At 35.3% G+C, this 20,635-nt stretch overlaps 1 protein-coding gene across 8 annotated transcripts; it reads right to left on the bottom strand.

Moving 5' to 3' along the window:
* Positions 1–169: 169 nt before the first annotated feature.
* Positions 170–18,933, bottom strand: LOC132698136 (nocturnin). Of its 8 annotated transcripts, none has more exons than XM_060664041.1 (8): positions 18,819–18,933; positions 8,281–8,543; positions 3,992–4,209; positions 2,055–2,120; positions 1,878–1,999; positions 1,604–1,810; positions 1,261–1,535; positions 172–1,201 (listed from the first exon to the last, which is right to left on the bottom strand). In XM_060664041.1, exons 2-8 carry the CDS (start codon positions 8,346–8,348, stop codon positions 964–966), a joined length of 1,194 nt encoding a protein of 397 aa, XP_060520024.1. In that variant the 5' UTR covers positions 8,349–8,543; positions 18,819–18,933; the 3' UTR covers positions 172–963. The 8 variants fall into 8 exon arrangements, with proteins under 8 accessions (XP_060520020.1, XP_060520024.1, XP_060520027.1 ...); XM_060664044.1 differs by having other exon boundaries at positions 8,281–8,540; positions 18,819–18,836; XM_060664043.1 differs by lacking the exon at positions 18,819–18,933 and adding an exon at positions 14,449–14,583.
* Between the last annotated feature and the right edge of the window lie 1,702 nt (positions 18,934–20,635).

Below are 20,635 nucleotides of genomic sequence, written 5' to 3' on the forward strand. Positions count from 1 at the left end.
TCCGAAATATTTCAGACCGTGTTTAATTGCCTACATCCCGCCAGAGGCGCTGCAAACAGATGAATTTTGACAGAAATTGGTTTAAATTTAAAATTGTGAAGATATAATTATTACACGCAAATATGTTTATTTCTGCTAGAAAAATTTACCAGGCTAGCATCAAGCGACGCCATAAGTAAAAGTATCTCAAAATCGGTGTCCCCTCTGTATATAGGGATTTTAAGAACCATTCACAATACCCATTTTTAATTTTAGTAATATTTAGTTTACTAGTTTTTGAGTGCAATCATTTGCCCATACCCTGGCCCATATCACGAATTGGCTTATCTTTTTTTTTTGTAAAAATCTCAATAATTAAAACGAAAAAAATATCTACTTGACATAGTTAAATGGTACCTGCTCGCATATACATATTGTCCAAAAAAGAACTTCGGTTAGCACTTAATCAAGAATAGCAAAAAAGTCTTTAACCACTGCTCCTCAAAAATAAGAAAAACCAAGTTAGGCCCCTTTGTGTTTTGGTTCTGAACTTCTCTATTAGTTTCTTACATCGCGCTAGATGGCGTCAGTGATGCTGTTTCAATTCTCCAAGAGTAAAGTTTCCCATCTACAGCCAATTTAATATAGTTGTCTATGGTATTCATATATCTCTCAAATATATGAAAAACACATTCAAATTCACAGAAAAGTCAGTCGATGGCTGTCACACAGCGGTTGTATTTACCACGTTTATGTCGCGGTGCCTAATGACGTCATGTAAAATCAAACCTTGCACTTTTTGACTTAAATATTTATTATCAACATAGGTATTAATTTATTTATCACAAAATTTACTTATACTTAAAAAACAACAGAAAATCTTCATAATACAATGACCCTTTTGTTACTAAAACGCTGAAATTAGTTAAGGCAAAAATCATCACAGTTCTATTCGGCCCATCATGTTAGCAGCGCAGATAACACTTAATTATCACCATCGGTCCTTATTTTAAAGTCGCACACTAACGAGAAATGATCGGATGGATACGAGAGAGACGGTACCCGATCTTCACCGATATCCTCTCCGGATGGTATTTCCAATACACTCTCCACCTCCAGTTTATCTTTGCCATAGAAAATGTAATCGATGGTGTGACAAATTTCACCTTCCTCTCTAATTTTCCAAGTCGTATAGAGAGGTTCCCTCTCCCGAGAGGTGAGCCTGGAACAAACCAACCAAATTCAATACCTTACAGATCAAACTTCCGCCGATCTAAGTACCTAGAGTTAATATCACAGTCTGCATAAGCGCTGGCCATGTCCTCCCTACTTTTGAGCATCGTCGTGTAAACAGGTTCGCTAGGTTCGGCGTTAAAGTCGCCGCATACTATTAAAGGTCTGTCTTCGCAATGCCGCTGCAAGAACTGAACCAAATCTTTTCCCTGTTCGTTGCGTAATGTGGCCAAGAGGGCGCTGTGCCTCGCTTTAAGATGCGTAGTCGCCACGCAGATTTCTTGTCCACTTTCTTTTATTTTTAAGTTCACCAATATCGCCACCTGGGATATAAAAATATTTGAGAGTGTCTCTGAAATTACAATTATAATTTTTTGCAAAATTCCATTACTTGGTTGCTCTGGATGGTCCAAATTTCGAGTATTCTTGTCTCGGCCCTCGTCAGATCGAACTTGTCTTTCTTGTAAAAGATGGCGCACCCATCGGGACCGTTGTTACCGTGTATGTAGAAGCACGGCGAATCCGGCTTGGGGAAAAACATACCGCAGTACCCCTGGGTGCCCAGGACGTGCTTTAAAAAGTTAAAGTGGTCGACTTCCTGGAAAACGAACAGAACGCTTTGGCTTTGTATCAAACCTGGCGTAAAAACGACTGATGTGACGCACCTGCAGACATATTATATCGGGGCAGTATTCGACGATTTCTTCTATGATCAGGTACTTCCGGTGGTTCCAATCCAACGCCTCGTCGGGACACCTCGCGAAGTTGTCGTTCATTTTGCCTAGCGCTTGAGACGCGATAAATTTAACGTTTCGATTGGAAAATCTTTGCAATATATTTACCTTGAGAAAGGATGTTCCACTGAAACACTCTCAAGTTGTGGGGACCGCTGAGATAATCGCTGCACACTGCAATAATGAAACCCATACAATCGTGAATCGATACATCCTCATAGCAAACGACTTTTGCCGGTACTAACCAAAAGGTCACTCGAAAAAGACAAGATATTGCATGTAAAAACGGGTTTTGGTGTTGTTGTATGATTGAATAAATAAGATATTTCCATTCCAATTGTTAATTTGCTGCTTTCCTGAACAGTATACCAGTTTTGGTTAGTAAATGTGGAAATGGTGAATTTGAACTGTGGTGGCCAAATGCCCTCCAGCTGTACAGTGTTGCCAAACTGCAATGTTTATTCGATTTAACCAAGCAATTACACAAAATAGTATAAAATTGTGGTTATAAAAATTGGTAGTTATGAAAAGCATCTCCAATTTAAAAATATTTCGCAATTATTTAAAAATCGGACATAAATGAAATAACATTTTTAAAAATACAAAAGTTTAATGGATAAAAAACGTAACAGCAATATTATATGCAAAAACAATGTGTTTACTTTAGGTATATCAGTTGTTGACAGAATTATGATAAAACAGTATCACTTATGAGAATAGTATAAAAAGTATAGCAGACTATCAGCAGAAATTCTGCTGCGCAGATAAAAAAAATTACATTCAATTGGGTTTTGTTCAATATTGCCGTCACAAATGTTGACGCAAAAGTAGGCCAAATTCACAATACTACTGGGACCTAACCTAGCCTCGTGTGTTATAAAGTTTCGCAATTCTCCACCATCATTTAAAATCGTGTTGGGTTTAAAAATATTATTTATAGATACAGCTTCAAGAGCCATTATACATTTTTTGAAAATTAAAGACCACGTTGCGAGCAAAATGAATGGAACAATGGAAAAATTTGGTAGCATGCGGCGAAAAATGCTATAAACAACTAAAGTTCGCGCTAACGAACAATTTTAGTATTTATGAACCTATCTACATAAACTGCAAACCCAATTGACCAATAATAGTTCGCAGTTTTTAGGAGTCGAGAATCTCAGCGTGCACATACTCATGCAACCAATAGAAAAAGCGGTAAGTCCCATAATGCAGTTGCAAAATACAATTCGGTAGACTTTAAACATTGTTAGTATTTTGAAGTTTGACAGCCCTGATAGTCACGTGTATTGGTGCTGTTTTGAAAAAATGTACCGAAAAACTAATAGTCGTGGAAAAAGTAGAGTATGCCAACACTTCTTCACATGCTCAACCAATCCTTCCGCTACGGTTTCCACGTTCCAAAATAAACCCGTGACTAAAGTGTCGTTTATCAAACTTGCTGCATCATACACTATCAGAACGTAAGGAAGGGCTTAAATATTTTAAATTTCTAAGTCAAACAATTTGGTCCACTTTTTTAGATCGCCGTACACGACGTTCCAGCTTAATTACGTTATTTATTTACGTATTTTAATAAGAATATGTTCTTTCAAAAACCGTAGCGAACGGGAAAGATAATGTAAGTTATTTAGATTTTTTTTTACATTTTTACATTCATTTACTTAAATTTATATTATTTTTATTATGTATCCTTAATATATTATATTTCAATTACATTTGATATGAATATATACAATAGTTTTATTTTGAACCACCACTTTTCTATTAAATGATTTAATGCAAAAACAATACAATTTTTTTTTTGAGCGCCTTGTAAATGAATGTTATTTGTCAATGTTGTCTTTACCGTAGAAATTGAGTTTGGAAGGTTTCTGTTGTAGTTTCGAAGATAATTGGAGAACAATCTGGGAAATCGTTTTATTTCATCATCGACCCTTTTCTTAAAATGTGGATTAAATTGAAATTCTTTTAGAGTCCAGTATCTCCGTTGTTTTTAAATAAACAAAATTTAACATTGGTTAACTCAAAATTACTAAAATTACCTTCAGTGACGGCGTTAAGTTTCTTATACTTGAGTTCGTAACAGTCCCCGTTCATACTCCTGGTTTTCTTGAAAGCTCGCTTGAACATCATCTGGCCGTATGGTCGTTTCTTGCAGAACTGCAGCAACTCGTCCCTGCTTAGGTTTTTCGGCAGAACGATGTCGTTGTCTTGAACGTCGCCGTTCGAAATTCTCGGGGCGGAACTGAAACTGCCCATTCTGGAAAAAATCGTAATTTGATCCTTACGATTCCGCCGATTCGACAGACATGCGATACAATTTAATTGGCATTCGGCAGCGTTATTTCCGCAAGACTTGGTCGAATGAGAATTGGGTTTATGCAAATTTACGAGTTTTCATAACAAAGGATTGTTTACGCGGTTACGCGTCGTATTAGCTGTGGTACATTTAGTAGGTTCCTTGTACGATTCGAGGCCGAAGGCTTTTCCGATTCGTCTACTAAAAATTTTGTTTTTAGAACGTCAAAACGTGGCAGAAATCTCAAAATAAAAATCTCGATTAGTATTTCTTAGAATTGGCTCTTAAGGGTGGTGCACTAACCTGCGCTTAGGGCCATCTTTTTTCTAAACAATAATTTTCACACAATAAAATTGTTTTGCCAACATATTTAACGAGGCCTAGGCATATTCTGAAAAAAAAACTGCCGTCCAAACGCGGCATATGTCAGCGGCCATGTTGGTTGTTGAAAGCCGAATCATAAGAAAATTTGGAAGATTCTTAACGATCCGGTATAAAAACTTGCTCGAGAAATGTTACGGTTGCAGATTGCCAATTCCTATTTTAGCCAAGGAGCTTGTCATAAGGTTTGAGTCTCAGAAACGCAGAGCGGAAAAAGGTTTTTATTTTTTGAATTAGAACAACTTCCTTGACCCACCCCGCACTTACTAGGTACGATTTTCCCGTGGAATATCTTCAAATTCAGGCATGAAGATTCATATAAATATGTGCCTCATACGACTGATTTTTAAAAAAGAGATTTTGTTAATATAATTCAAAGATCCGTAAGATAGGAAGTCTACGCCACTGAGTTATATCATCATCCTAATTATCATCTAGTAGGCTAGGCAGTTAATAACACCATGACATTTTTTGATATAAATATATTTTCTTTTAATTCATCTTTTAACCTACATGATCCGTTTAATAAAATTAAACTGAACCATACATAATTAAACGTACGTATATATATATCTTAAGTCAGCTGCAATCAGCTGTTACGAGGCGGCCAGTGGGATACGTGTTGGACATCTACCGTAAACAAATCGACTGCTTATGCTTATTCCTTATCTAGTAGGCGTCCCGTGGTATCTACAGGATACGTCATCTTATGGAATTTTTCAGAAACTCGAACTGTATAATATAAAAAGTGCTTTTACGCTCGACAGAAAACTCGATATTTTTATTCGATAAACGGCGAAAAATATCATTAACCTTTTGCATCTAGCCTATAGAATTATTAATAACAATTACTGCCCCTTCGCGTGTTTGACTGCGTAGATTCTAAACAAGTAAAACTCACAAATTCTGCTTCCTGAGGTACACTTCGACCATCTTCTCGACCGAGAAGCTTACGTTCTGCATTTCCGGGAGAACCACACTCATTTTTTTCTCGCCTCAGCGAACCGAAATCGAATAGTCCAGTCAAATTCTTCGACGTCACCGCGGAATCCTCGACGCTCAGTTTACTTATTGCTCTATATATAGATAGCCGGCGTGTTTTATCGATACAACGAGCGAATAACGAAAATCCCGGTCGCACACACCTAACGGGTTTGCGAAAACATTTAGCTGTGACGTACCAATCATCCCGAACGTGTTCCTTTTATTCGGTGGTCCGCGCAGACCGTCGCGCGTACTTTGTCCAGGTCCGTATTTTGAAATCCGCGCACAGATAAGTCCGTCTTTAACGCGTGCGACCTTTCCCCGTACAACGTTGCCACAACTGTTCTGATTGAGGTTGTTCTCATATAACTATTTATGGTGCACCTACTAACCCATACTTTGCGCAATTTTCTTTCTAAACAGCGATCTCCACACACTCTTAATTCGTTTTCCCAAGAAATTTAAGGACGTCTAGGCATAATTTAATAACATACTGCCGTAAAAAGGCGACACCCGACCCAGCAAAAACCAAAGCAGGAGGAATCCAGAAGTTTGGTAAAAAGTATTACAGTAGGCAAGGAAAGTTTCTTTGAAGAAAACAAACGTTAAATGTCTCAATTTTTTTTCATATTTGCTTCAAAAGTTCTTCTATGATCACCATAGGCAGCAATATTTTACCAAAGGACTGACCAAACACTCGAGCCAATTCCCTCCGTTACTAATCCCATCGAAAATCAAGTTTTTCTCCATTCCGATTGGTAAGTTCATGGTTTAATAGTTTATATTATAGTTTTACCGTCTTCTCTTTCGGTAGTCTACCATTAAACGAGATCATGTGGCAACATCGATTTCGCTTGATGCGTTAGTTCACCTATCGACATCGTTTTCAACGATTGCGCGTTTATTGTTGATGTTTGCAAATGTTTTGCGAAACTGAGCAAAGAAATAAACGGAAATACGTATGCATATAGCATTTTTTTAACGCCACACTCCGCGAAACGGAAAACTTAAACGAAAGTGAAGATACGCAAAAACAAATAATGATTGAAACAAAGCGAAACAATTGCACAGGGTGGCCAATATAACGTAACCCTATCTCAGAATTTACAGCACGTCGGGGTCCCGTATATTCAAAAATAAAATAAAACTTTGTTTCAAACCAGATGACTTTTGTATTTGAGATTTTTTTGTACATCCTGTATATTCTGAGAAAGGCGTTATATTGGCCCTGTACGTATTGCCAAAGAAAATTAAACTTATAAAGCAATTTTGAATTTTTAATCTTCAACTCGTTATAAATTATAGACTGGTTTCGTCAATTGCCGACGGATTTCGAAAAAACGATTAAAAATAAATTTCGGGAATCCTTTAATACGCCCGATCGATAGCAACGCACGTGCGGTGAATTTAAACTCGATTAAATCCTTATTGTTAATTGAAATTATTTAGCGTTAATTTTAAAATAATGAAAGCCAGTGACCGCAACGCGCGATGACCGCAAAAGAAAGGGAATTTCATCAGTTTTGGGTGCCGCGAATTTTTGTTTACCCCTTATTTATCTGAATTTATCCTTTATCCGGCTAATTGCGAAGTAATCGCGGGTCTTTTCGAATTCCCCTCAAGATTTTGACGTCATATGTTGACAAGTGATACACTTTTTCTTATGAAAATAAAGGTTCGCTGATAGTACAATAATAGTTAGTTGTGTTATAAAGGAACTTACCTTATTATAAACATTTGTAGCACTCACATGGATTTGAGCTAATGATTTATCCTCAGAAAAGGTCATTTTCAGACACACCCCGTAAATAATCGAACAAATCTCTGAGATAAAGGTTATAGTCCCAGATCTTTTACGTTTTGTGGTTCAAGAATTTTTCTTCGTTTCCATTCTTTTAAGGCCTTATCTATGTAAATTTCAAATAAAAGGGGAGAGAAACAACATCCCTGTCTCAGGGCTTTATTTACCAAAAATTCTTGAGAAGTTTCTTTTTGAATTTTTACAAAACTTTTCGCGTTGTATTAGAACTGTCTCATTGCATTTATGTACATCACTGGCACTTACTTCTTTTCCTTTTAAAGCATCCCATAACTTATTTACCGATACGGTAAAATATACGGTATAATTCTCTCGAGCAAGCTATAATTTTTTTGGCTAGTTTTTTCTAGCAGAAAATGTTATCTCACCCGGAAACCACTTTGCTCTTCTGCATCTTCAATTTTGCCCTCTATACGATAGACATATATAGCATAGATACTTTATCAAGATAAAGGCGATTTGACTACCGTTGTCAATAAATTAAAGCTTATTATCAATAAATTAATCCTCGTTAAGTTTTTTGGTGCAGCACTCATTTTAGATGTACAGGGTCAACTATGGCAGAGAACTCAAAAAAATGTTACTGAATTATAATCGATATTTTATAGAATTTTGGCGGATCTACCCGGAATTTAACATACTTATATCTTACAGTTCTTGAAGAAATACAAATTAATATTACGATTTTTTACTAATTAATACGTATAATGTGTTCTATTACGACCGTAAACCAAATTTCATAGTTTTTTCTTTTCGATCCCTGTATAACTGATCATAAAAACTCCATAGGCGCCTAATGCTTAGATTAACTACGTTCGCAGAACGACCAAAACCTTAAGATTAGTTACCTTGGAAACGTGGTCATTATTTTTCCCAGGCTCTTCGTCGATATCGACAGAAAGCGTCTAGACGCCATTATTTTTTAGTCCCGCCTCGCTTTTGATGTCGCCGTTGTGATTGTTGTCGTCGGTGCACTTTTTTTTGTCTCAATTGACAAGGTCAAACTAACACCTACACTACGTGATAGTCAAGAGGTGCGGCGTTGCCACATTCGCACGTAAGTCCGACAACGCATCACTTTTTCACTTCCGCGCGGGTAATTTCCGGCCTGCTGCAAAAAAATCGTTTAACAACATGGTTATTAATTAACGCACGTTTTAAGTGCACGCGTGGGTTTAAAGGAAAACGAACAATTGAAAAGGAATGCGGAAATCCGATGTTACAGTGTTTTTACGTTATCTTTTAAGTGATGCCATAAGTGGATCAGTTTCAGTCAAGCTCTGAAGAAGCCAACAGGATGATTGGCGAAATGTCAGCAATTTCGATTCAGCAAAAACCGACGCAGGACGAAACCAGAAGCTTTGTAAAAAGTACTAATTCATGTTACTTTCATTGGAAACACAGGATGAGCATTTTTAAGCTGCAAACTAAAAGCTGGGACAATAGATTGTTGTGAGCCTCTGGGATTTTTATAACAAAATTAGATTTAAACAGAAAAAATATTAAATTATATTATAATTTATAATTGGTGATTTAGAAAATGGCATTACGTCATAAAAATTATTGTAATATATCAAAGGTTACCAAAAGTTAGTGAAAAGCAATTGGAGAGGGTAGATATTTGACATTTATTATTTCCCGTACAAGCCCGGTCCTGTCCGCGACCCCCACACGTCCCGATATACACTGAGTGAATTTGGGAGGCACACAAGGGGCTCCATTTGTGCTTCGAAAGTTTACGCAAAATAAAAACATTTTCAGTGTGTCACTTTATTGGCAAATTAATTCAACTAAAAAATGTTTTGGAATTGATACAAGAGAATTTGAATGTAATGAAAATTATGGTGCTATAACCTTTAAACTATAAACTTCACTTTCGTGAAGATTTATCGATGCAACTCAAAATTGAAAAATCTTGTAGATTCGCCAATTCGTCGAGATTCATCGAAGCCGTTTTAAATTTTATTTAAAACGATTTCATACCGCCAATTATCGTTGAGGCGTCAACATTTCAATCGACAAAACGAAAACATATTTCCTCTTTTTTGTTATTATCGAAAAGTTGCTGAGAGACATATTTCGGTAATGAAATTATCACATCGTTCTACAGATTACTTGCTAGATTAGTCGGCAATAAAATCGAAGCAGCCGCGCATCCGCCATATTGTGGAGGTTGGCTCATAGCGTTTTTTTTTTAAAACGTCATCGTCCAATATTCAATCGAAGCCATTTTAAATTTTATTTGAAACGATTTCACACCGCCACCTATCGTTGAGGCGTCAAAGTTTCAATCGACAAAACGAAAACACGAAAACATATTTCCTTTCCTTGGGTAATAAAAATGTCAGATTCGAACGTCATCGTTCAATGGTCAATGTAATGTCACCGACACGTCACAACACCGCTGGGTTTTGTGGAGCTTTGCGAGATTTTGTGATGATGATGAAAACAATGATCAATGAAAATAAAATTTGATGACAATCAGGTTGAACTATGGGCTTACTTGTATCATCTGTATTTAGCAATTTACTCACACCGTAAGAGACCGTCTCGAGTAAATAATACATGTAACACGTTATCGATGTTATCACAAGTCACTATTATCGCGATGGCGATGACGACCAATTGCGCGCGAACGATGAGAATCGCTCTTTTTCGTTATTATTAGGTGGGCATACAGTTGGAACGTGATCAAAACGCTTTTGGCAAAATCCGCGCCAAGCGGGACCATTTCGCATATCGGAAATTTTGGCTTTTCCGTTATTTTTCCTGACACTTTATAATTCCAGGAAATATTTGCGACCGTCTAGTCAACAAGCGACTCACGAGTTAAGCTTCAAATATTTACTACTCACCGTAACGTAAATATTTACTAATTTTGATAAGGCCTATCAAGATTCCCGTTAGTAATTTTGTTGTTGTTTAATCAATCATTTTTTCCATTTCTTCAAATAGTTTCTGTTCTAGATTATTACAAAAAAAAAATTCTTTGTTGCATGTTATTTGTTTGCATTTTTTAAATATATTTTTTTGTTTAATGATTTTTGTTGACACCGAACGGCAAACAGATCTCTTTTTGTGAATGCCTTGTTAACTGGAACAAAGAATTCAAAATTTTGTTGGCAAACTTTGCCACATAAAATTTAACTTGTTGCTTCATCGATTTTTCGAATTCAGATTTGGCAGAAGGGTAGAAGTCCACATCCGCATTTCATCCGTTGAAAAAGGACTTACTCAAATCACGCAAAGTAGTTTGTTAAAAATATAAAAAAAAGAAAAACATAAAATATACCAAAAAAACTTTTTTTGGTACATTTTACCCTCCAGAAAAAAATTATTTTCTCGAAAACTATTAACTGACTGTTTTGTGAACTAGGAAATGCAGGAGATCCGGGACCATAACTTTTATTTCAGGCATTTTTTCAATTATATATATAGTTTTTCAATTATAGACAAAAATCTTAAAGACCCTGAAAATCGTGTTAAATGGCGTTATAGGCCACATCGAGAGCTACAATTTTTGTATTTACGGTTTTCGTCTATTATATACGCTGTTCGAAATATTTGAAAAAATCGAAATGAAAATTACCATTTTTCGTCCTCAAACTAGACGCGATGACGTCATTTACTATTACTATCTACTGCATGGTTTCAGAAAATTAGTATTTTCTTGAAAACCACTGACTATTGAAAAAAATCATATACCAGGAAACTTGGGGGATCCAGGGCTATAACCTCCATTTCGAACATTATATTTATATTATATACATTATATACAAAAAAAAATCAAAATCATCCCAAAAATTTCCGTTTTTGTGAGTAAATTGTTGGGGATAAAAGGAAAACTGCTAAAGGCGATAATTTGATTTGAACAATATCGTAAACTGTGTCGAGAGATAGTTGGTTTCGTCAATTATACAGAGCACGCGAGCTATTTGAAAAAATATCATTGGACCACGCAATTATTTGTACAAATTTCAATATTTAACAAAGTTTGCCGTAACTTTCAGGTTCGGCGAGACTTTAAAGACACTTTATACAGGGTGTATGCACAATTAAATCACAGCGATTTTGCGAAAACAATGCATCTCCCTCACGTAACACAAGAAACCGCCAAGCGCCTTCGTTTTAAAATAATAGGATGGTTCAGGGCACGCGATGCGAACTTGCCCCCCCAACCCCCAGTTGCGATTTTTCGAAAATCTTGTTTTAAAAGTCGTTCTAAAGTTTACAATGCCACAAACTACTAAACAAGGTTGTAGTTTGCTTCTCTTCTTCTTTTCTAAAATCTAAAATTAACGACACAAATTGTAATTTAATACTGAACTAACTGATATTCTATCATTCTCCAAGAGGGTTCTTTTACTGTTATTGGGCAGAATTGTCATGAGAAAGGCTTTTCTTCTTCTTTACTCCCGTGGGCCAATATTACTATTACCTTTGGCTAAGGAGGAAGTTTTTAGTGTCGGAATTTACATGTTATTTTTCGTTAGTGTAAAAATTCGAGATAATAGGTGAAATAGTGAAAAGCACTAATTGAAATTACAACCACAACAGTTAAAAATTGTTTTTTAATTAAGCATTTCTGATGAGCGGGTATATTTCCACGGGCGATTGTTTATATCGTGTTTTTCAATGTTCGGTTTACATAAATGTTGCAAAATCGCGATTGCCTATTGCCGCACAAGCATTTCCGCGTTTAATACAACGGCGTTCCCGCCATTTAAGGCGACGGCGCCTAATCTCCAAGCAATCGCGTTACGTAATAACGTTACCGTAACTATAGCGTTACGTAAAATGCCGATGCATAAACGAAATTTATTAATTACCTACGCGACAGCCATGACTATGAATTTTTCATTAATCATAGGGAGACCCTTTTCGACATACCATACTTAGTTATACATTTCTTACCCAATTCGATACGCAATATGCCAAATAAAATAATTGTTATATCGCAACAATAAAATTAAATTGTTTGTTAGGGTTTGTAATAATCTAACTGCTAAAAAAATATACTTTTTAGCAGTTTTAAACTAAAAATAAATTAACGGACTTAAAGAAAAGTAAGAACCAAAAAGTTTGGTCGTAAGCATATATATACAAGGTGTATCAGTTTATTGTAGTACTTAAATAGTCAGCAGTAGTTACTATGTATATGAGCTATGTTTATATGTATTTACATTAAACTGCTACACCCTCTATATTTGGAAGTTCTACCGAAATTGTTTTATTTGACAAATTTTGAATAAGTAAGCATTTAGTTTTGCTTGTCAAAATGTAAAGTAAAGGAAAGCTCTCGAAAGTTATATTAAATATGTGATTTACTTAAATTTTCAGGACGTTATTCATTCAGTCTCATTCATAGTGGCAGGAAAGTCATCGTATAACTCTTAGTGTCAGATTGATTAGAAGTGCGAAATTGTTCAGGTCACCGCAGGCCACATAAAAATAAGAAAGAAAATTATTAATTTGATTAAACTCACAATTAAAAATACTGTATTTGGCGTCAATCGTGAAACACACGCTGTATAATTCCTACGCGTGGTGCTTATCTTTCACACTGCAGGTTAAGGACCCGTGGAAGTAAACAAGCGATTTTTTAAGGTAAACAATTATCCATTTCTATTTAAAAAGCGTAAATATGTAGGTCAGTCTGGCGTTTATTTGTAAAGTAAACAAAGGATGCTGTTTCAAATAGCTTGTGCAGACTTGCTGTACATTTCATTTAAGAATGTTGACGTGCCCCAATTTTCGGGTACTTTTCATAACTTGAGCAATTTGGAATTTTAAGTGCAAAAAGTGTATATAAATTGTGAAATAATCTCCGCTTTTTCGTTGAAATTTGACGTTTACAGTTGGGGTAATGAAGTGCTATAATTTTTCTCTTTTCTGAAGGCACTTTATTGAACTTGTTGGTTAAAATATATACGTCATCACATTAACACAATATTTATTTAACGACGATAGAATAAAGTTTATTGCAAGTCAAACACGAACGAATAGAACAGAGTGCCCGATCCAAATGAATCATCATGATTAGAAGGGGTCCTTAAACAGAGCCTTGGCGTACGCCCGTTGAAATATTGAGTAGATTTGAGCTCACATTATTAATGGAGGCTTTCTATTGCTCAGATAGGAACCAAAAAATGGTTTTGCAATGCCACGTATTCCAAAACTTATCGAAGGCCTCGGAAATGTTGAGGACCTAGAGTACGGCCTCCACATCTAAAGTCATATTGACATTCGATCGGTACACTGTACCTCGCCAAACATGCCAACCTTCCTTTTACAACGAATTCGATAACTAACAGAAAATGCGAATAAATGAAATAGGCCTGAATTTGTCGGCTACGTCTGTCTCCTCCTTTTTTGTGATAAATTTATTGTATATTTATCGTTTTTTTGTAGCACTAATTATGTCAAACTTTACTAAAGGGGTTAAGAAGAAATAAAAATTATTAGAAGAATCTACATCCAGATGCGTTTCACTTTATAATAGATTTAAACCGATTTTTGAACCGATTAATCATAAACTCAATGATGCTAAGTGACTACTTATGGGAAAAAGGCGCCAGCTTCATGCGTTTTTCCGATCCGATCACGTGAGTTTTACCAGCCAATAGAACAACGCCGCCATTGATTTTCTTTCGTTTTATTACCAAAACCTAAGTAAAGGCAATTAGGAATAATTGAAAAAAATTTGTTCGTTTTATTTTAAGTAAGACTGATATTAATTCAAAGTGGGGGCAAATTTAATTCCAATAAAAATTAAAAAATAGGACTTCCTAGTCTAATGATAGCGCTAACAGAAATAAAAGGACCTTTCTTAAAATTTATTTGGTTTAAATCTATAGCATGTTTAAATTGCTATTTTAATCATTTAAATTAATATTTTGTGATGTTTTTTTTTTTCATTTTTTCTTTAAGCGTAAGACTAATGACAACTTAAAAATAAGTAATAAAAAAAAATGTTTGGCGTATACGACGTGATTTTCTTTGTATTTTTCCCGTACCTTACTAGGTAAATGAGGAGTTGCCGTGGGGGGACAAAATCTCCTGACACCTCGTCCATGTATCCGAACTTTAATTCTATGCTTCGGGCAGCTAATCTCCGCTTGGCCATGGGAGACGTGAGCAGGTTCACCCTGGATAAAGTTTCGGCCAAGGCGAGGTCCTCCTTGATGTTTTTCAAGTTCAGGTCGCCGTCTTCGGCGGCCGCGTCCGCCATATTATCGAGCGCGAATATATCCGGTTCCGCGCGAAAGCGAATTGTTTGATTATTATTATTATTATAACCTAGAAACTATTTACTTATCCTCACTTAACGATGAGAAATTCGATTTTCAAGCTCAGGCTTATGTACAGCGTGTCCCCGAAAAGTTCTAAGTCTGCTTTAAGAAGACATTTGATAAACGATGCATGTACAGGGTGGTCGTAATTGGAGAGTTTTAACAGTAAAACGCTATTGCTGAGTAGATAGAGCAAAGTCGATTTACGTATCTAGAGCTCGATTTTTAAGAACATACTACACTACAGACACTACCAACCGAGATATAGGGCTATTGACTTTTTTGTCTACGAAAATTATGTTCGTTTTCTCATAAATGAATACAACTTTCTTATTTTATATGGCAATCATAGTTGGCTATGGTCTTAAAAAAATGCCCGTTTCAGACATATAGATTTGTTGGTACCTGTGATAAAAAAATTAATTAAAATTAATTAAAACGTGAACTTAAAAAAGGACAATCACAGCAAACTATGATTGCCATATAAAATAAGAAAGATTCGTTTATGAGAAAACTGAGAACTGTAGAAAAATATCAGGGCGCTGCTGCATTTGCCATAATAAATTGCCCTAACAATATCCGAACCCAAAATTTTCATAAATAAAAAAAACATGGGCAATTTTGGAAAAGGCCTGAAAATTGAAAAAATATTTCGGTTGGTAATGAAGATATCGCCATGCGGATTAAATGTTTCTCAAAAATCGAATCCTTGACATCAAAATCGACTTATTTTGCTCTATTTACTTCCTGTTAAAACGCTTCAATTTCCATTTTCATTATTATTACCATGGGATACAATGTCGTTAGGCCAGACAAGAAAAAATGCATTTAAATTCTTAACTAAATACACTTAAACTTAAAAGTTGTTGGAAGAAAAGAAACTGTAATAAATGAGGATGTCTTCACAAGAATAATACACCTGTTTTATTTCAAAAAACAAAGCCTTGGGCGAAATAATGTCTGAAGTGAAAAAGGATGGTTTAATTTCAAGGTTAGGAAGAAATTGCATCGAACCTGTAATTGAAATAGAAGAATGAATGTGTGAAGCTAATAATATGATAGAAAACACTCTACATCCTCCTATTATTTCCCTGGATTCTTCTAACTACTTCAAATTTATTTCCTCATTTAAAAATCAAGCATTGGATTTTGAGCACTTAACAGAAAATATACCGGGTGGGTCAAAAAAGTTTCTTTTTTTTAATGGAACAATAAGGCGTATGAAAGAAATGTTATTAGGTGTTGAAAATGCCCACTATTAATTTTTTAACAATTTTTTTGGTGTCTGATTCTAAATTTTAAATCATCAATGTTTTGTTGGTTTTTCCTAACCACTTTTGATTTTGAATATCTCTAGGGAAAGAAGCCGATGGAGTAATATCTGGAGATCTGGAACAGGCCGTTTTATTGATCCACTGTCAGGGAATTTTTTTATTAGTTTGTTCAGAATTTGAAAATTGATTTAAGAAAATGGTGATCCATTAAAAAAAGATAACTTGGTATCGACATATAGCTTTTGATCGACCCTGTATATATTTTCTTGTATGATCTTCGACACAGTTCTAAAATGAAACCAAACAAACCGAACAAGGCTTTATATCCATACACATACTTTTGGATTTTTTGGATGACTAAATAAATAACACAACGTTCTTAGACCAGAGATTACTGGTATTCTTTTTAAAGCAACCAAAAAAAATTAATATACCAGAATAAACATCACTGGAACACACTGTACAAACTCCAAATGTTATTATTATAATTTTTAAAACATTTGTATGGATCCTGTTAATCAATTAATGTGTTTTGAAATTTTAATACTCTCAGCTAAATTAAATTCCATACCAAATTATATGAAAAACTATGACCGTTAAACCGAGATGGGACGGCGAATGTTAATCACTAAATTGGTTAGTTTTGGTGGTACTATTCGTAACGGGCACTCAAAAAACCGGTTTTTTCGCGATCGCGTTTTGGTACCGAAAGGCGAGCACTTTTCTCGCATGTGATTTTATATACTGACGCGGAAGCTCTTCGCGGTAGTCGGCCTTAAGAATGGAACCTCGCGGAGGCCTGTGCGTGGGAAAACAGCGCGCCTTCTAAAATAGTCCGCAAGTGGCCACGCCGATCCGCTCACCCTGTATACAGGGTATTTCATAGCAAGGTACTGTTGCTGAAGGGTTGTTCCCCATTTCTTGTTTGTTTGTAATGGCCCACAACGCATAGAAACAATTGTTTTTTATGAAATTTATTTTCCCACTTCCGCCAGTGGTCACTGCTTTTTTTTGAAAAGTCTTTCACTATGCCAAAACGATTTTTTAACTTTTGATTTAAAACAACTACAAATATAATTTACTAAAAACTGAAAATAACTAAAATAGATACGAACACATTTTGGTCGTATATAAATAACATTCCCTGAGCTACAATGGCGTAACAGCGACCTTATCAGCAAAGTCCACTTGCCGAGGTATCCCCTTATGATAAACCCGCTTAAAATCGTTTTGATCGGAAATTTGAAAAAATACGGGTGGGCATACCACCCAAAATCAAGTATAGAAGTGAACAGGCGTTTTTGTTTAGTTCCTAGTAATACATAAGTAACTCCCTGTGGTAAAGTTATTTCAAAAGTTGGGTTATATTTGATGTTGCATGTTACTGTTTACCGCTCATGTAGTAATAGCAATGTCATGTTGTGACTTCATTTTTGACCTGATGATTTTACTATCCTGAACTAAACTAACTAAACAGGATTGGTTAGTTTACATACAAAGTTATGTAATTTAATTTAAAACTAAAACTAGCTGGGTAGTATACAAACCAACCAATAGCTCTCGGTTTAGTAGCTTGTTTGAATCCTCAGAACATTTCATCTAAGGTCTCAAATAAGAGCGTCGAAATCTGCAATTTTTTGGAGGAATCTGTCCGAATGACACTTTAGATTTGAAAAAAGCAGCAGTAGCAACAGAAGTAGTTAATTAAACATTCATCTATGTTTTTGAAGCAACTATTTACACCCAAGTATTTTTTAATATTTTTATTTTAGATATTAGCATTTGTTTTGGACATTCAGTACCAGCTTAAAATAAAGGAAATCCATCTTCCATCGGAGATTTTGGAACTCCAGAATGATCTCGATAGGTCTACTGTAAAATTCACAAATTTCGATAAATAATACAGTAATGCAGTTTACACGAAAAATGACAATTGGGCAATACAAAACTTATAAAAATTACTCAGGTTAAAAATATTGAATATTTTGAATATTTAAAGCACCTCTAGAAAATAGTGCAAAAAAACGCATGACAGATCTTGTTAAGTATCTTATTGACTCACTTATATTTGAATTCTAGTCCGTATCAAGTGCGCACTAGGCAAACTTTTTCTATAGACACATTCAAAGATACGGACTTAAGCCAAAACCAAAAGCCAAAATTTTCAAACATTCTTTTAATACTATCCATTAGCTTAAGAAAAATGTAGTTGAGTTTTTTTTGTATTCCCGACTAGTATATATACGTTCTTTAAGTTCTTTTAAGAAATTTAAAATGAGTTAAAAAGAAGCGCAGAAAATATAACGCTGAACCTTGAACCGTTGACGTATAGTGTCTACGCGTTTTTTGTGAGGCTATCTTCACATGCTTTGTAGATAATTTTTAGTTATTTTAGATTTTTTTTTAAAAATTCGAAATTTTTATTTCTCAGCAACTTTATTGTTGAACGCATTTGGACCGCGTCGGGCCCAACTAGTATTTCTTGGATCAAACCGGTTTATCCCGTAGGAGGAAAAGACCAAAACCTAACCAAAACTGCGATCGTATTCAAATTTCTCGTTTAATATTACGTTTGGCTCGCAACAAACCCGTTTCTAGCTTTTCTTAACTCTTCTTTCCCAGTTCCTCACATACACTGCTTTGAACTAGGACAAACTAGTTTCCCCGGTGGCCCCAATTCAGAAAATTGCGATTTTCAAGGAAAAAAATGATTAAATTTCGTGATGCGATATCGATCCAAAGACATCATGGTTTTAAATGTTATAGCACCATATCGGTATAAGTGATCTAATTAACGGACTCATAATTCGCCACACTCACCGGCATGTCCTTAGTGCTATATCCGAAGAAGGTCTGTTAATTACAGGCCGGCTTCATTATAGTTTACCACTTCCGCTTTTTCGACCTTTACGCGTCCAGCAATTAGTCTTTGCAGAATGAAAAAAACAAAATGCACCAAACTGTACGAAATACGAAATGCGTCCTACCAAAACCGGTATCGACTATAGACAAGGAAAAGCCGTGATCTTGTCTAGAACTCTTGACCACAACGAAGCGTTATCGGCCAAGGCATGTGTGATTTTTAATTTTTGAAATAGTTAGACGATAAGCTATCGATGATCGCTAATGGACACGCACGAGGCGCGATCGGTATTTTACAAAGTCGACTTATAAAATATACTCCATATATACAAATTAAAAGAGACCTGACCTGGAAATCTTCTTTGAGAATAAATTAGGGCAAAATTGTGGGTAATTTCCAATAGAAAGTGTTTTATTATTTTACAAAATTTAGTGTATGACAGGACCTTGACAACAGTTGGTAGAACAGTGTAATAGTAGATGTAGTGGTGTAGTGATTATGACGATCACATTCATAAGCAAGTCTTGACATGTGTGTTTAATTTAAAACAACTGATTTGACAATTTGTGGAAACGGTGTTTGATGTGATATTTCCAAAAAGAGAACGATCCAAGCCTCAAATTGTGCACCTTGCTACAAGAGAAAATAAGATGGTTCGTTTTATTTTCATTTAACTTATAATTTGAAGGAACTTTGAAATCTCCCTTCTTGTGTAGTGGCACAATCCTACTTATTTATAACTGTTCTGGAAATATTCCAGTTTCGGTTAATTACTTGAGCTGTGTTTAAGAATTCTTGAATTTAACGTCTAGAAAATTAGAAGTCACTGAAAACCGGATCCAGGAAAAACGACTCAGAGGGGGTTGGAACATTTATGTTTTTTATTTCGACAGTAATACTCGATGCCACCTCGGAAAATATAAGTTGAGATCATCGGAAGTAATACTACACTGTTAATAAGTTTCCAGCAGCTGGGACCAAGATTGTCAGAGTTGTCAACAAACTGACCGTAAGCGTTTATTGAAGTTTGGCTTTGGCCGTGGCCCTTACGTGCAAGAGCTTATATATGGTCTTATATGGATCTTGCAGGCCACTTAGATCGCTGTTGTACCAGTGAATTAGTCTCGAATTGTAGATTTAACTTGTTTTGTTTTAATAATCTGATGATTTACATTTGTTGTTACAAAATTTAACAAATAGTCTACTGTATCAGATGGGCTTACTGTCATGGGACAGTGATCATCCCAAACTGTTACCTCAAGAGTCTGAGAAAATTGTTCGCTGAAAAATCTATCTTCTTTTAACCCAAAATCAGTTTTCACAGTAATAAAAACACCTTTATGTTCGGAAAAAACAGGCTCAACGTTACCAGCGCTGTAAAAGGTGTCACAAAAATTTACCATAATGTTGTCAATGCAATTTGCTCAATGGTAAGTAATTCTAGTTTTCTGAAATGGTTCCATGCATTCCAAAGAGGATAACTCTGCGTGAAGATCCAGACAATATTTAGATTAAGACTGTAACAGGCAATATTATTTTTAACACATATGGCAGTTCTTCCTCTAGAGGTACTGAGACGACAATAATATCCAACTAGTTTATAATTGCGCACCTTAATAATAATAACAATAATAGGTCTTTATTAATATTTCTATAAATAATAAGAAATAAAAGAGTATGAGCTACTCACTTAACCACACTAAATCAAAAGATTTTATGAATTAATTTACATTAACTTAATTGTATCATTGTGAAAGTGAGGTTATAAAAAAAC

The sequence above is a fragment of the Cylas formicarius genome, unplaced genomic scaffold (genome assembly GCF_029955315.1).
Source record: "Cylas formicarius isolate icCylForm1 unplaced genomic scaffold, icCylForm1.1 PGA_scaffold_2__14_contigs__length_35257938, whole genome shotgun sequence".
In the NCBI taxonomy this organism is placed as follows: Eukaryota; Metazoa; Arthropoda; class Insecta; order Coleoptera; family Brentidae; genus Cylas; species Cylas formicarius.